Source organism: Argopecten irradians, chromosome 12, assembly GCF_041381155.1.
Source record: "Argopecten irradians isolate NY chromosome 12, Ai_NY, whole genome shotgun sequence".
Lineage (NCBI taxonomy): Eukaryota > Metazoa > Mollusca > Bivalvia > Pectinida > Pectinidae > Argopecten > Argopecten irradians.
Window position 1 is genome coordinate 23,413,413 of NC_091145.1, and position 16,988 is coordinate 23,430,400.

At 32.6% G+C, this 16,988-nt stretch overlaps 2 protein-coding genes across 2 annotated transcripts; one reads left to right on the plus strand and one right to left on the minus strand.

Annotated features, from left to right (window-relative positions):
- Positions 1-456: 456 nt before the first annotated feature.
- On the minus strand, positions 457-7,486 carry LOC138336326 (ADP-ribosylation factor-like protein 8A). The gene is made up of 6 exons (XM_069285768.1): positions 7,285-7,486; positions 5,905-5,985; positions 4,940-5,013; positions 4,025-4,186; positions 3,804-3,874; positions 457-3,663 (listed from the first exon to the last, which is right to left on the minus strand). Exons 1-6 carry the CDS (start codon positions 7,405-7,407, stop codon positions 3,617-3,619), a joined length of 558 nt encoding a protein of 185 aa, XP_069141869.1. The 5' UTR covers positions 7,408-7,486; the 3' UTR covers positions 457-3,616.
- A 237-nt stretch (positions 7,487-7,723) lies between these two features.
- LOC138336327 (dipeptidyl peptidase 1-like) lies at positions 7,724-14,869 on the plus strand. The gene is made up of 8 exons (XM_069285769.1): positions 7,724-7,977; positions 9,187-9,281; positions 9,936-10,132; positions 11,132-11,290; positions 11,692-11,810; positions 12,130-12,261; positions 12,651-12,825; positions 13,296-14,869. The coding sequence occupies exons 1-8, from the start codon at positions 7,818-7,820 to the stop codon at positions 13,618-13,620; spliced, it is 1,362 nt and encodes a 453-aa protein (XP_069141870.1). The 5' UTR covers positions 7,724-7,817; the 3' UTR covers positions 13,621-14,869.
- The last annotated feature ends 2,119 nt before the right edge of the window (positions 14,870-16,988 follow it).

Genomic DNA, 16,988 nt, shown 5'->3' on the forward strand with positions numbered 1-16,988 from the left:
TTTTATAGACTGATGAATGCCAACTTCACATGGTAAGGCTGCAGTGAAAATGTACATATACAGATATGCACATGCCATTTAAATGTCGCTAGCATTTTCATGAATACTCATTATCCTGAATAAGCCTCATAAAAAGGATACATTTACTTGTTTCAGTTATAGGCATATTGCATGACTGGGTTCATGGTGTGCCAAGTGGTTAAAATGTCCAGGCATATTACCACAAGCCCTTCACCTCTGGGTCGTGAGTTTGAATCACATGTGTTGCCAGATACTGACTGCTGGTCAAAGGTGTTTCTCCAGGTACTGAGACTTTTCTCCACCATCTAAACCTTGGACATCCTTACATGACCCTAGCTGTTAAAAGGCCATTAAACTAATCAAACCAAAGATTGACTCCATGGATTAAAGGGAAGGAACTCTAATTTATCAAAAGTGTACATAAAATAAACACAGTTATTTTTGTTATATCTTGTATTTTGATCTGCTGATAACTGTTGAATGCACAAGACAAATATATATATATATGTAGTACTATGTACACAATATAAATTCACATAATGACAACAGTGAGTATTAACACTAAAGCATAGACAAAAATCATATTTATTTTCTCATTAAATAAATTATTTCTTCACTGTTGTATTTAGTATAAGACATGTACCCTATACTTATATAGCGTAATACAAGTAATATATTACTATCTAACGTAGCACTGTATGCATAGCTGACATCAGTAAGTAAAGAATGCGGAGCCTTATCCTTCAAACATCACAAGGAATGAATAGAACAAGTCTGTCATAAATCTATAAAAAAAAATTCTGACTTACAATTGACAATATTTCTTGAATTATTCTGACCTTTTCATCTTATGGATTAATTTATCACAAAATTCATCTTTCTTTTTTCATTATGATACTAAATAAGTTCCACGTCAGTTGAATAGAAGTATTAATTCTAATGAATCCCTGGAATATTAATAAGCACTGTGCACACACTAGCGGCAGTAATACACATTTGTTTGTTACAACCATCAGTGTGTGCACAGAGAATGAAATCCCATCTTGGCTCTGTAATACTGTTTATACCTTGTAAACATAAAAATAGCCCAACAGCAAACTACAGTAGAAGCACCAGTGATAGTAACAAGCCAAAAACATGATTAAATCTAGGATTCAAAGATAGTACATCTGCATTAGAATTAATCTTAAACAGATATTTTATAGTAGGCCTATATCAATTAAACCTGCAATTAAATACTTAAAGCGTTATTAAAAATTACTGATAAAAGTTTTGTCTAAATCTCAAACATGATTTCAAGAATATTAAAATGGATGTTCATGTTACAATGTGTGTAAATATATATACACAGTGTATATACCATAGGTATATGTAAGTTGGATATGTTTGCATTATTACAAGGTTTGAATTGTGTAGAAGGAAAACAAGCTTGCTTTTTACTTGACCAACATAATAGAAAAGAAGTTTTGAACACATAATGCAAAATGACATTATAATCAGGTCACCCAAAATAGCTCATATGAACAAGAACATTGTATTTTTAATTCATAATAATTATATTTGGGAAAACTGAAGTGTAATCAGATATATATAAATCAAGATACATTATCACATAAATATCTAAACACGCCTTACTTACAAATGAATGAAAATAAATTTTATGTCATGATAAATATTCTCTCACCCTAGAAATGTATGAAATATAATCCACATCATAGCCATGGTCAAACAACATATTATGTTTAATGTATGATAAACACAAAAAATGAGTTTCAAATTACTAAGGAAAAATGCAAGAAAAAATTCTTTTCATATCCCATTTTCATACAGCTGACACAGGAAACAGTTTTAATTGTTTGGCCTCATGAAGGTGAGAGTAGCAGAAGTGTCATAACAAAACAACTTTAACATACAGCATCGGACAGTGTCAACATACAAACAGAAAATACCATCTTACATAAACCTGTAACCATTAAATATGTAATTGACATATTGGCATATCGCAGCTTTAAGCAGAATTTTATAAATATATCTTTGACACGAATCATGACTTTGTCACGATGAATGTTAAAGCAACAAAAGTTTTAGGTGTGACACTTTTAGTGACACTAACAATATATAATCTATAATCACCTAGTTTGGTTTGAGAACATAGTATACTATCTTAGTGTCTTGTAATGATTTGACATACCAGTAGTACTGTCATGACTATATTGAGGATACTATACTTTATACCTATACAGCACTTTCCCAATGCCCATTATTATTAGCCACAAATCACACCCCATACTATCCTATCATATCTGTACCACAAAATCAAATTGTGTTGCATATCTTATAATAAACCACATACACATATTTCCATCTTTAAGTTATTTCCTTCATCAGCTTTGAAAAGTTACTTCTTTAATACATCAAATTATATTATAACCCACGGCAAGTTTTAAAAGTATAAAATAATTGATGAATTGTGTGTTTTATATTGTTTTTTCCAATAATTTATAGAAACATGAACCTTACATCATTTAAGAATTAGTATGGCATCAAAGAAATAGATATAGAACTCATATTGCACTATAAGGGGAGGTAATTCTACATACACATAAATATCATCTCCCTGTCAACCCCTTAAACAACATTCTAAATTACTTAAGTCTCAAGTTCTTCTGACGACTTAATTCAGAAAAATCATGACTATTTCACATTTTTGTTGAGATACAACCATCTTGTTAAATATTGTTTGGGAGAATGAAGACATATCAATCATTCACATTTAATGAGATGCAAACAGCAGAGATCACAACATCTATCACACACTTAAGTCCTTTTTATATTTAGCAAAATTACATTTTTTTTCAAAGCTAAATCCACTTTGATTGATTCACACAAATTGAAATCCATCCTTACATGAATTTTTTTTTCGTCATTCATCCGTTCTATTAAATATACATACATAAATTTAAACACATCAACGTGTTGGTGGAATGATAAATCAAGAAAAACCTCCTAGAAATGTTCTACATCATTCTCTCAGTCCATCACACACACACCTTACACCGGTCATCGACATAGTCAAATTCTAACAGTAAATAACTGTGTATTTTGATAAAGAAAATTAACCTTTTTTCTTTTTCCCTTTCAGTACTGGCCTTTATTATTTTCTTTAAATATTCTAGATCTTTTTATTTCTAATTGTTAAAAATAGCCAAAACATAAAATAACTTGTATCAAAGTATTGTTAAAAAAATTATTGGTTATTTTTCAAATTTGAATATTATTGGAAAAGGTACCCTAGATAAGTATTTAATCTATCATACAAATACATGTATTATTATATACATGAACATATTACTGAACTTTCGCTTTATTTTCATTTAGTTAAAATAAATAAATTAGTTATATTGCTTCAAAATCCACAGGCATTCACTGACCAATCTACTACTATGCCCTAAAATTCCGAGCAATCCTCCTCATATATCTTTCTGGAACTTCACAGTTGCATTGCTATTGACGTCAATACCAATAAAACGCCACTTAAATCTTCATCTGTCTTTCTTACAAAATTCCTTCAAGTCTTTGGCACACAATACAGTTCTTATCGTCCTGACTTAGAATGCTGAATTAACCACTGTAATGTTATATCTGCAAAGAGAAAAAAAAAGGAGATAGTTTTTGTTTCATAATAAAACAGATGAGTTAACATCAATAGAACCATCAACTATATTATATCAACATTCATATTGGTTAACATTCAATCCATTAATCTGAAGAAATATACATACCAATATTTTCTTTTTCTTTACAGGATATTGAATAACAACAGATCTCCCTGTCTTGAATTGCAGACAAGTTCCTGAAAATAAATTTATGTGTACATAAATAATCAAGAAATAAAATCTCATATGGAAGATTAATTATTGGCCATGATGTGATGGAAATGGTATTATAGTGGTAATTTAAAAATAATAATTATATGTAAATGCTTTGTAACTTTTGTGCTTACATCCTTTCTATAAGCTCCTTTTCATCAAGGGCACCAGAGAGGTCTCTTTTGTTACCCAGGACTAGCACAGGAATGCCCTGAAGCTGAGGTTTGTCTAGCAGGTGATGTAGTTCATTCCTAGAGGGCTCAATCTTGTCTTGGTCAGCTGCATCTACCATGTATCTGTAACAGAGCGCACGGTAAATTTATTCACTATCTCTGCCAGGATTTGAATTCAGGACCTCTGGGTTACTAGTCTGACACTCAACTGATCGAGCTAAAGAGAAGGTCTCTCTAGCCGAGCAGTATATTGCAGCTAGTATTCACCAGGGTTACACATCTGTTGAGATAAATGAGGTCTAATGAAAAGTTACCTCCCCTTATTTGTAATATAGTGTACATTATATTCATTATCAAATATTCTTTGTACATGTATTTTTAAAAAATACAAAAACTTAATGCAATTAAATCCCATTAAAATTAATTACAAAATATCTCCTACAATATATATAGTGGTATACATGTTTACCAAAAACATTTTATTTGAAATTTGAATGCATTACATACAGTGCTGGAAGGAATTTCGAAAATGGCATTTGTATTAACTGGTGGTTTTTATATACATTTGTAATTCCTTCAGCTTGCATTGCAGCTATACAAAATGAATAGCTCCTCGCTAATCATTATCTCTGTTTTTTTAAATAATGGAACTGTGAAACAGTTACCTCCCTTTGTCAAATATGATTATATACTATTATCAATGTACTAAATAATTAACAGCCTGAGCCAATGCATGGTTATGTAAGGACGGCCTGTCGCCTCTCATGTACGCATTATATCAAGATTACTATAGCTAAAGCTCTAAACTGGCAGTTATGCTTTAAACATTATATTCCATTATCAGTGGATACAGTAAAGAACTCGCTGTATACTCACACAATAGCATTTACTCCTCTACAGTATCTTTCCCACATTGTTCTAAAACGAGGCTGGCCACCAATATCCCAAAGCTGTGTGCATATGTGAAAAAAAAAAAAAAAACAAGGTAGAGCTTCAGCCCAAATAGGGAAATAATTAATTTCTTATCATTAGTACATTACCATGAATTATTTCACATATAAAATTTTTCAGGTAATTTTTCAGATGAACAAATAAACTTGTCATTGTTGCAGCATTTTTTTAAAATTCAATTCTCTCAATGATCGAAACAAATGACAACAATATAAAGCTGACACTGATACATGAGCTATCATATATCACCATTAGCTTGTGGCATTTACAGAAAAAAAAGAAAGCAAGGCAATCATGATGGGGCAGCATATAGTGTTTTCATAATAACAGATTTGGCAGATTTGAACAACTGAATGATCAAAGTACAAATTTGTACTTCATATAATACTTCATATGTACATAAAATTTATTTAATAGCATCATTTAAAGATGCTCCACCGCTGACAGAGCATAAATGATATTCATCATTTGAATAATAATTTGTGTTTAATGGTGTATATACAACTGTATGTCTAATTAACACAAAACATAATATAAAAAATAAATCATTTTGCCTTTGGTGCATGCACAATCAGTACTTCATTCCAAATAGGATTTAATGCCACGGAATTTTTGGGATGCAATTATTTATTTTTGATATTTTTAACTTCAAGTAAAATGAGAAGCTCAAAACTTTTCAATGGTAGCTATATATATATATATATATATAGTAATGGTTTAAAGTAAGTAACTTTTGTAACTGAAGAAAAATACTAAATCCTCTGCTCCTGTTTTTGATAGTGAAAAAAAAAATACTAATTGTCAGCGATTGAGCATCTACAACTTAAAGTTCAATTAAATAGTTCACACCGGATAAAAAAATCTGTTATACCTGACAACTTCATAATTACCTTAATTGTGACGTTGCCTTTGGTAATCTTCCTCATGTTAAAGCCAACAGTTGGAATCATATCTTCACTAAACTGGCCAGACTGAAATAGAAATCATTAATTTATGATTAGATGGCAAATCGTTTCATATAGAACACAAGACAAAAGCTTATGTATAAATATATATACTATGTGCACTGTTGAGACTATAATGTGACTATCAGTTTATAATCACAATCATAAAGCTGAAGATTCAAGTTTGATTCCTAGTCAGGGTTTGTACTCCACATCACAATTACTGTACAGAAATGTGTATCTTCTCCATATAACATCTAGCTGTAGATTCAGGGTACTTCAAAATCCTCAACTTTTTTTTTATTTGGGCCCGGCATATTATTTCACCCCTCACATTTACAGCTACAATGTATGATCACTTAGAACACAGAAGTTTGACGTTCTGTCAATAATATAAAGTAATATATATATAAAAAAAAATACCCTTATATACTACAGTTGTTACGGCAGTAGCGGATCACTTTGCATAAAATCGCTGCAATTTTCGTTCACAAAACTTTTCATAACATAAACCATATATTTTCATAAAGAACATTTAAATGTCTATCAGATGTTAATAAAAAGAATTCATAGGACTGATCATGCAAAACGAAATACGCAAAATAAAACCTACCGAAAATTCGGCTATAGCGTATCAGTACGGCTATAACGGATCACGCCCCCTGGAGGGCCTCTCTGTCATGATTTAAGCGACAAGGGTCGTCTCAAAACCTAATTTTAAAGAGTAGTTATGACTGTGAACCGTTATTATAATTGCAAACTCGCTAAAACTGCAACCGGTCTTCATATGACAATCCTGAAAGGACGCATACAACGAGCAGCCAAACAGATGCGTGAGTACATTGAACAGCTTATATATGTGTTTTTATATAGTATATAGGGGTATTTATTTTTCTTATATTTCTTACTATGTATTATTGACAGAACGTCAAACTCGTGTGCTAAGAAGTTAGAACGGTCTCCCTATAGGTCTGTGTGCTCTCTATATCAGTATGTGGTGTAATGTGTTCGTTTTGGGAGGTTGTGGTACCTCCGTGCTGTTTAGACCACATTGTTCTGTGTTTGACTTTTAACACCATCATGTGATTCACTGATACAGAAGGCATAACTTTGGTTAAAAAAGATGTAAAAAGATTCCAGACTAGTGTAAATAAAATACAATATCTATTTGTAAGCCACCATTCTTTTCATGCTGTCAGATTTAATTTGCTTTGGTAAACGTTGTGTACGGTGTTAGGAGACGGGGGAGGGGGGATATAGAATGGTCAGGAGGTGGAACAAGAGACGACTGTAAACTGTCAAACACAAAATTGTGACTATACTCACCGCTATAACATTTACAAATGTCGTTTTCCCGGAATACTGTAGCCCTACCAAAGTAAGTTCCATCTCTTCTTTCCAGAACAGGCTTTTAAACCAGTCTAGAATTCTGTGGAAAAACGCGAACATCTTTGTGTATTTCTGTTTTGTCGTCTTCCTTATTTTCTATGAGGACATACAGACAGACATATAATCACATGATGTGATATCATCGTTCATGGTTTATAAATATTACAAATCGGATTAGTCACAAACAAACGAACCAGACGTTATATTTTATTAATCAAACGATTCTAACGTTTTATAAGATATCAAAATCCACACAAGATATGTTTACATTTTAAAAGTTATGATATTGTTACGTTTACTTTTATGATATTGATAAATAAATCGAAAATGTTTTTTAACTGTTCCGCTTTAATTCTAAATGATTTTGCAAAATGACGATCATGTGTTTTCGACCATAGCAGTCGACAACAACTTTGCACATGACATCGACTCGCCTCCCGGCTTGACAAGCAACACTTACGTCCAGAACAATGGAGTCTATGTGGTTTCTGTTATTTTTCACAATATGGTTAGGGACTGCAAACGCAGACACACCTGCCAACTGCACGTATGATGATATACGCGGAACTTGGATGTTTCAAATCGGACAAGCTGACAGCACAAATAAGTTGGACTGCACAGTGATGCCAGGTTGTTAAAATATGCCTAGTTTTTTTCCCGTTTTATTTGACTTTGTGTAGGTCTAAAGTAAAGAAAAGTCACACCAATAATATATAAATAACAATATCACACTCTAATCAATGCCATTGGTGTTCACTCTATTAATAGCTAGTGTACATGTACAAGTACAGTACATGTTGGCAACGTATTTTTTTTCGTTTATTTACTGTATTGTATCGAGTACTTTTTATTTATTTATTTATTTTGTAAAATTACAATACAAAGTTAAATCAGAAGTTGTAGGCCCTATGCTATAAGTAATGATTTAAATTTTAACAATGGATTATAGGCCTACATTGTGACAAAAATATTATTGGACTTATAGATTTTAGAAAAAAACGAATAGAAGAAAATTCAAATATAAATAGAATTAGATCTACAAATAAAACCATTTTATTTGTTTGTGTTTCAAATTTGTATAAGGAAATAAGGAGTAAATGATTTTTTCGATGATATTAAATGCATGCAGTTTGATTTAATTTATTGTCACACTCTTAAAACAATAAGTTTGAACACAGAACATATTTTAGTTGGCATATTGTGATTTTTCTGAAGTAGATACATGTTATATATGTGCATTATAATTCAAATTCAAAAACTTCTTCTTGATAACCAATGCAAGAGGCCAATGCAGATACCATAGATAAATATGCATTCTAGGATTATAATTGAAATAAGTTAATTAGGTAAAAAAAAAAAAATGATTGTTTAGGGTTACATTGAAGGGAAAAAGATAGGGTTGGTGGGTAGGGAGGAATTTTTTTTTAGTGTCTTTCACTCTAAAATCATTGCCAGAACCGGAGTCTGAGATAGAAATCCCTAATTTTTAATGTTTTTTTTTTAGAATAGTGGAAAAAATTAGGGTCAGGGGTAAAACAATAGGGTTGGTTGGGTAACCCTAAACAGACATTTTTTTTTTTTTTTTTTTTTGGCCTTAAAAAGGAAATTAACAGGGCATCCAGTAAAAACCTGCTGTTATTCTTTTTAATTAAGCAAGACTTTCAAGGCCCAGCTATAGGATTTGAATTGAAGGTAAAATGCTCATATGATCATGACAATGTAATTTTTTCCTAGTAATGACACTGCCTTCATTTATTGCATCATTGTGTAACCATTATTCCAACTACCTGGTAAGAGTAAAAAAAAAATATATCTTTTTCTCTTTTTTTTTATTTTTAGAAACAGTTTCTACTTTGACTGTAACCTTGCTGTACCCAAATGAGGCTGTTGATCAGTTTGGTAACAAAGGGTTTTGGACATTAATTTATAACCAGGTAAATGTGCTATTATTCAGTTATTAAAAATGGAATGATATCTGAACAGACTAGACTAGCATTCTATAAGTATTATTGCCCCTTCCAGAGGGAACTGTTATATCTTTACTTTGGTTTGGGGGTTTTTAACATCTTAATTAGCAATCATTTATGGATGCATCAGTTTAGATGTTCGGGATATATAGCTGTAGATTACCAAGAGAAAAACTACCGACCTGCAATCAGTACCAGCTGCCCATATGAGATTCAAAATCACGAACTAAAGGCTTGTAGTAATATGTCAGGACATTTAACCACTGGTCCACCACAGTTCTTACAGACTATCAATTAATTACATATAAGGATAGAGTGATAGTGTCACTCAAAGCAAAGGGTAATATTTTGATATGGGCTGTTGTTGGAATGAACGTGATTTGTTTCATCTGTATCACAAAAAGATGCGAAGGGTTAAAGTTAATGTTTTTATTTAAAAAAGGGGGTAATGTTTGTCATTTGCCACTATGAATTAAAGTGTTTTGAATTGAGTTTGATAAGATGTGAAAGAATGTTATCATACTGATTGATAGTGCTTTTCAATAATACTATAACTGTCATATTATACATGCATCATCTGATATGATTCCTTTTACTGATATTTTCTCATTGTTTTCACAGGGATTTGAGGTGGTGATAAGAAATAGGAAATACTTTGCGTTTTCAATGTATAAACAGGATGGTAAAAATGTGACAAGTTTCTGTGATCAAACTTTAAATGGTTGGTCACATGACACGTCTGACAGAAACTGGGCATGTTATTCTGGAAAGAAGATGGAACAACTTAAGCCAAAATACCATACAATACTTCCACCAAAGTAAGTCAAAACAAATCACAGTTTTGTTTACATAATCTAACTTTAATCATGATACCTTGGTGTCTATGGTTATGAAGATGTGATTATTGGTCAAATTTTCAGTTTTAATGATTTATCTATTAATTTTATTAATTTATCAGTCTAATTAATAAAATGATTTGATGATCTATTAATCTATTTTAAAGACCTCTGATTATTAAAGGTAAGAGTTGATTATGAAAGGGGAGATAATTCATAAACGTGCAATGCACTGTCCTGTATCTTCAATAACTTAAATTCTTAATGCTTTTGTTTCATGTTTTTATAGCACGTTCAATTAAAAAAGGAAAGGAAACTTTTTAACGTCAGTTAATTATATATAAGTGCATCTAGCTATATAGGTTGTTCTCATTATATGATTTTACAAAGAGATTCCAAACCCTGAAGGATTATATAGATACCTGAGGTTATGTAGGCAATCAATGCGTGACACGTGATACAGAATGAGTGAAATGAAGGGAGTTAACTCTGTTAAATTAGAATACTGATTAGTTGAACAGTTTAATATTGTTTTATAAGAATGATTTGATTTGTTTTGACAGTGATCAGTTGATATTTCTATGTAGACATCAGTGACAATATTATGGTCACAAGGATGATGATATCAATAGCCTCATGTACGTCACTGTGACATTGTTAGTTAATAAGTACACACAGAGCTCTTAATAAGCTCTTCCAAAAACATCAGTACGTAGACATTGGTGACGATATCATGGTCACAAAGATGATGGCATTACTACATGTAGCCTGATTTACGTGTTGGTTGATGAGTACAAACAGAACCCTTAGCTAGCTAGCTCTTCCAAAGACAAAGCTAGTTTAGACTTGTGTTTGATCGCTTATTTCAGTTCCATCTGAGGTCTGCGTTAATATGAACAAAAGTTAAATGGACATCATCGACCATTATCACTGTTCATGTTAGTTTTCTATATTTACCAACACAAGATGGTTCTTTTTCAGAGTTGAGGGAGGAAAATACTATACCACTGACCATGACATGTTGTACAACATCAATTCTAAACAAAGTTCATGGAAAGCCGGTGCTTATCCACACTTTGAAAAAATGACCATGGATGAAATCATTAGGATGGCAGGTGGGAGAAAGTCAAGAATTCATGGGTAAGTGTTGCTGAGTAAGAGTCAAAGTACATATACCTCATAAACAAATTATGAACAAATTCTGATGTGTGAGCAATCTTTATCTATTTGAGAACTTATAGATATTGCCCATGCTAAAATTGCAAGTAAGTTCCATTACCATAAGACTAAATGGAATAATTTAAAGAAATATGAACTCTAACAGTAACAATAAGCATTCATAATTATTATATATGTTATTTGTGTAAGTAAAGACAGATTCCAAGGAGAGTTTTTGTATTTGTACAATGAGAAATGAAAATTTCTGTAAAACCTATGATTTGTAATGTAATGCCTAATATTTGGTTTTACCCCAAAAAAGTCTGGACCATGTTTGAACTGACAAAATTGTAACCAAGGTTTTAATTCTATGTAAATTAAAGGCAACCAAGAGCTACACGGCCAACAGATAAAGATTTAAAGAGCACCACTGGATATCCAGAGTCATTTGATTGGAGGGATCACATGGGACAAGACTTTGTTTCTCCAATTAGGAATCAAGGTATTTGTTTAAAAGGGGACATGTCTTTGTAAACAAAACAATTTTAGCGATCTTAAAATGTATTTACAATTAACCATTATTTATGAGGGGAGATAACTCTAATTCATCTTGATTTTTGAAACTCTGAAATGTTGATTAATTAGGGCTTTAGTTTCATTGAAGAAAAAATTATGATAAAAGTATTTTTCAAGTGACTATGATTTTAGTTATATACAATCATGTTTTGGCTAGCGTTAACTTAATGGGAATGTACAATACTTGGATAAAAATATTGTATTTAATTGAGAGTTTGTTCAAGTGACATTGAACTTGTTTACAGAATCGTGTGGCAGTTGTTATGCCTTTTCCTCGATGGGAATGCACGAGGCCCGTGTACGTGTTATCACCAATAATACACAGCAGCCGGTCTTCTCTCCACAAGATATCGTAGACTGTAGCGAGTACTCACAAGGTATGGATTGATGTCTAGATGTCTATCACCTTCCTAACTCTATTGATCATAGTTATTTTAAAGGATTGTAAATTGTTGTTCTGACATATATATTGGTATTTTAAAATTATATGTGAATTATATGTGAATATGATAAGCAAATATGTTTAACATACAATTTCCAGTGTGAAAAATAAATGTGTCGTAACAATATTAATTTGCATCATTATCGACTTCTGAGATATCTTTTCATAAATAATAACTTTATACTGTAGCAAAATGCTGTTGTTTCCTTATATCATAAACAACACACTGTTTCTAATTTCTGTTCCCTTTGTAGTATGTAGATTATATTTTGTATGCTGATACAAAATTTGATGTTACTTTTCCTGTTTGTGTCTGTTGATAAGGCTGTGAAGGAGGGTTCCCTTACCTGATTGCTGGAAAGTATGCAGAAGACTTTGGTATTGTCCCCGAGTCCTGTAATCCTTACAATGGAAAGGACTCATCCGTGTGCCATACAAAGACCTCCTGTACACGGATGTATGCTACCGATTACAGCTATGTAGGGGGATATTACGGAGGGTGAGTAGGAATTATCTCTATGTCAAAGGTTCATCAAAGTAATATTCTGTTGTGTCTGTAGCAATAAATGAAAAATATAAGACTGGAACCGTTCTTTATGAATCTTTAAAGATGCTCTACCACTGACAAATGGTATTTTTTCACTATCAAAAACAGGAGCAGACGATTAGTATTTTTGTTCAGTAACAAAAGTTTCTTACTTTAGACCATTACCACCATTGAAAAGTTTGAGCTTCTAATTTTACTTCAAGTTAAAAATAATTATGAAAAACAATTAATTGCCTCCCGAAAAAATTTCATGGCACTATATCCTATATGGAATGAAGTACTGATTGCGCATGCACCAAAGGCAAAAAATAAATTTCATTTTATTTTTTGTGTTAATTAGCCATATATATACACGATTAAACACCAATTATTACCAGTTAACTTAACTGCATTTGTATTAGTTAACAACCTCTGCATTACAGATGTAACGAGTACGCCATGATAAATGCGCTGGTGAAGAACGGCCCGATGTCAGTTTCGTTTATGGTGTACAACGACTTCCTGCACTACAAGAGTGGCGTCTACCACTACACACAACTGGAGAACAGCTTTAACCCATTCGAGATCACCAACCACGCTGTACTGCTGGTGGGGTATGGGTCAGTCGAGGAGACAGGCGAGAAATACTGGATAGTGAAAAATAGCTGGGGTCCAACCTGGGGCGAGAGTGGATACTTCAGAATTAAGAGGGGCAATGATGAATGTGCTATAGAAAGTATAGCTGTAGAGTCGACTCCTATTGTATAGATTTACAGGTGTCTCTCTTGATACAATCAAACTTACTTATTTTACAACCGATTTGGCGAAATTATATCAAAATCTTTCAAATAGAGTTAAAAAAACTTGGATTATGTTTGTGAGTAAAATAGTGAGTGATAGAGTGTATTATCCACAAAACCATCCAGGAAAATAAGATTTTATATGTATGTATTGTTATGTGTAACATTTTCAGTCATTTAATCACCAGAAGTCATTGGTCCATCTTCAAATAGTTTGTCCCAATTATTTTGTGTGATAGACAACAATGCATGTGATACGTACTTGTTAGATAAATTAACACAAATAATCAACACCGCCCCCCCCCCCCCCTCCCTCTTAGGACGTGATTCCTGTTGTTTGTTGATTATTTATGTACAGTATAACTTGCCTTAGCGACTACCTCTGTATAAAGACCACCTGGCTATAAAGACCATTTTCCCTCTGTCTCTTGGGTGGTCTCTATATAGACAGGTTTGACTGTTGATATATTTAGAGAATTTATTTTGATATTTGTGATAATGATGAGTCCTCCATAGACATTAATGTTGACAACCTTTTCCATTCCTTTATAAACATGCATGGTTGTTGCTGCATAAACTTTGTATTACTGTATACATGTTCTTTGATATGATGTTAAGTGTGTTTTGTAAGAAACAGAAATACAGTTGAAAAACTGTAGTCTGGATCCAACAGCAGATTTTGATAAAAAAATGGGGGTTATTTAGAGTCTTACATGTAGAGCTATAACACTTAACCAGCCTTTAGGCATGATATCATTACATTATCAGGGATTGGCAGTATGAAATTAGTCAACTGTGGTTTTGTTATACATGTGTGTAGTACATGCAACATTCAACTTGATTTTGGATCATAAAAGCAATTTTGATCTCTAAAAACCCAATCAAGTGCTTGTGAGATAAATCCCAAATAAACATTGTGTCATAAACCTGATTTCTGTTATATGGATATACATTGTAATAGAATATTTTATAATGGAAAATTAACTTCTTACAATATTTATTGATTTACAAATGTTGTTATTGACTATATTTTCTATAATATTTTTCAATGTATCAAATAGCTTACTACATGTACACGTATGAATAAGTGCTATGCAAAAAGTCTTACATATTATAAAATTGAAAAACTGTTGATTTTTATATTAATCTATATTGTCACATGCGACTATTGATAAAGTTTATAAAACCAATAAATTCACAATAATTTGATTAACACATTTATGTTCTTTTATTTATTTATTAACTCAAAGTGATATCTGCAATGGTATAGAGGATACATGGTTGGTATCTTACAGTACAAGATTTATTTTGGTGCGAGACTTAGGAAAGTCCAAATGAACAAGCTTTCCCTTCATCTCAGTATCTGTGTCCAGCAACAAAACAATACTTTGATTTGGTTCCGTTTATTTGGTTTAACGCCTATCAACAACGAGAGTTAATTGTTGATGTGCCAGATTTGGGAGGTAGAGGAAAGCAGAGTACTTGAAGAAAAATCACCAACCAGTGGTGAGTACCTGGCAACTGTCCAACAAGGGATTCAAACTCATGACCTAGAGGTGAAGGAAAATGTATAATTAACTACAGCCATGCGACATGGCAGACAGTAGGGGAATGACATGTAGACTGAACAAGAAACTATAGGTAAAGATAATATATAGCCCGATATACTCTGGCTCTGACACCAGATTTAGACTGGTTTAAACCAGACGGTTTCAATCATCTACCGGTTTCAATCATAATATCGTTTGGTGTCAGGGCTTTTGAAGAAAAAACATTTGACCTGTCTTTGAAGCTTAATGTACGATCTCTCAGGATGTTTCATAGTTGTTTCATTGTTATATGCGTTTGTTTGATAATTCACACCAAGAAAGATACCATAGGAATCTACAGAATATTTCAATATATCAACAGAAACATATTTTACGAGTATTTTACGAGTCAAATACTAGCATGTCGTAATTAAAAAATAATCACCAAGAAAAGATGTAATCCTGCGATAAAGAAATTCCGCTATTACTTACTGTATCTTTCTGCAGATTCAATTTTTACCGAAAATATCGTCCCCACAGAAATTACTTGCTTTGCTATATTTTTAATTAATACACGGTTGGTAGCCACAATAGTGCACATTTAAACACGAATAACACCAATTTATCTAAATTTCGCTTACAACGAGAATTCGCGAAAATTAATGCTGCAAAAATATTTCCAAATATAGGAAGTCGCCGCGAAAAAGTCGTTATGTATTAAAACACGAAATTAAGCCGGGAAAAGTCTCCAGTCTTTAAAACGCGAAATTAAGCTGGGAAAAGTCTTGAGTATTTAAAACGCGGATTTAAGCTGGGAAAAGTCGAGTCTTTAAAACGCGGAATTAAGCCGAGAAAAGTCTTGAGTCTTTAAAACGAGGAATTAAGCCGAGAAAAGTCTTGAGTCTTTAAAACGAGGAATTAAGCCGGGAAAAGTCTTCTGTCTTAAAAACGCGGAATTATGCCGGGAAAAGTCTAGAGTCTTTAAAACGCAGAATTAAACTAGGAAAAGTCAGTCTTTAAAACGCGAAATTAAACCGAGAAAAGTCGAGTCTATAAAACGCAGGAATTAAGCCGGGAAAAGTCTTCCGTCTTAAAAACGCGGAATTAAGCCGAGAAAAGTCTTGAGTCTTTAAAACGAGGAATTAAGCCGGGAAAAGTCTTGAGTCTTTAAAACGAGGAATTAAGCCGGGAAAAGTCTTCAGTCTTTAAAACGCGAAATTAAGCTGGGAAAAGTCTTGAGTATTTAAAACGCGGATTTAAGCTGGGAAAAGTCGAGTCTTTAAAACGCGGAATTAAGCCGAGAAAAGTCTTGAGTCTTTAAAACGAGGAATTAAGCCGGGAAAAGTCTTCTGTCTTAAAAACGCGGAATTATGCCGGGAAAAGTCTAGAGTCTTTAAAACGCAGAATTAAACTAGGAAAAGTCAGTCTTTAAAACGCGAAATTAAACCGAGAAAAGTCGAGTCTATAAAACGCAGGAATTAAGCCGGGAAAAGTCTTCCGTCTTAAAAACGCGGAATTAAGCCGGAAAAAGTCTTAAGTCTTTAAACGCCGTATCTTTAGCCGGGAAAAGTATTGAGTCTTTAAAAACGCGGAATTAAGCCGGGAAAAGTCGAGTCTTTAAAACGTGGAATTAAGCCGGAAATAGTCTGGAGTCTTTAAAACGCAGAATTAAACTGGGAAATGTACCGAGTCTTTCAAACGCGAAATTAAACCGAGAAAAGTGGAGTCTTTAAAACGCGTAATTAAGCTAGGAAAAGTCTTGAGTCTTTAAAACACGGAATTTTGGAGTCTTTAAAACGTGAAATGT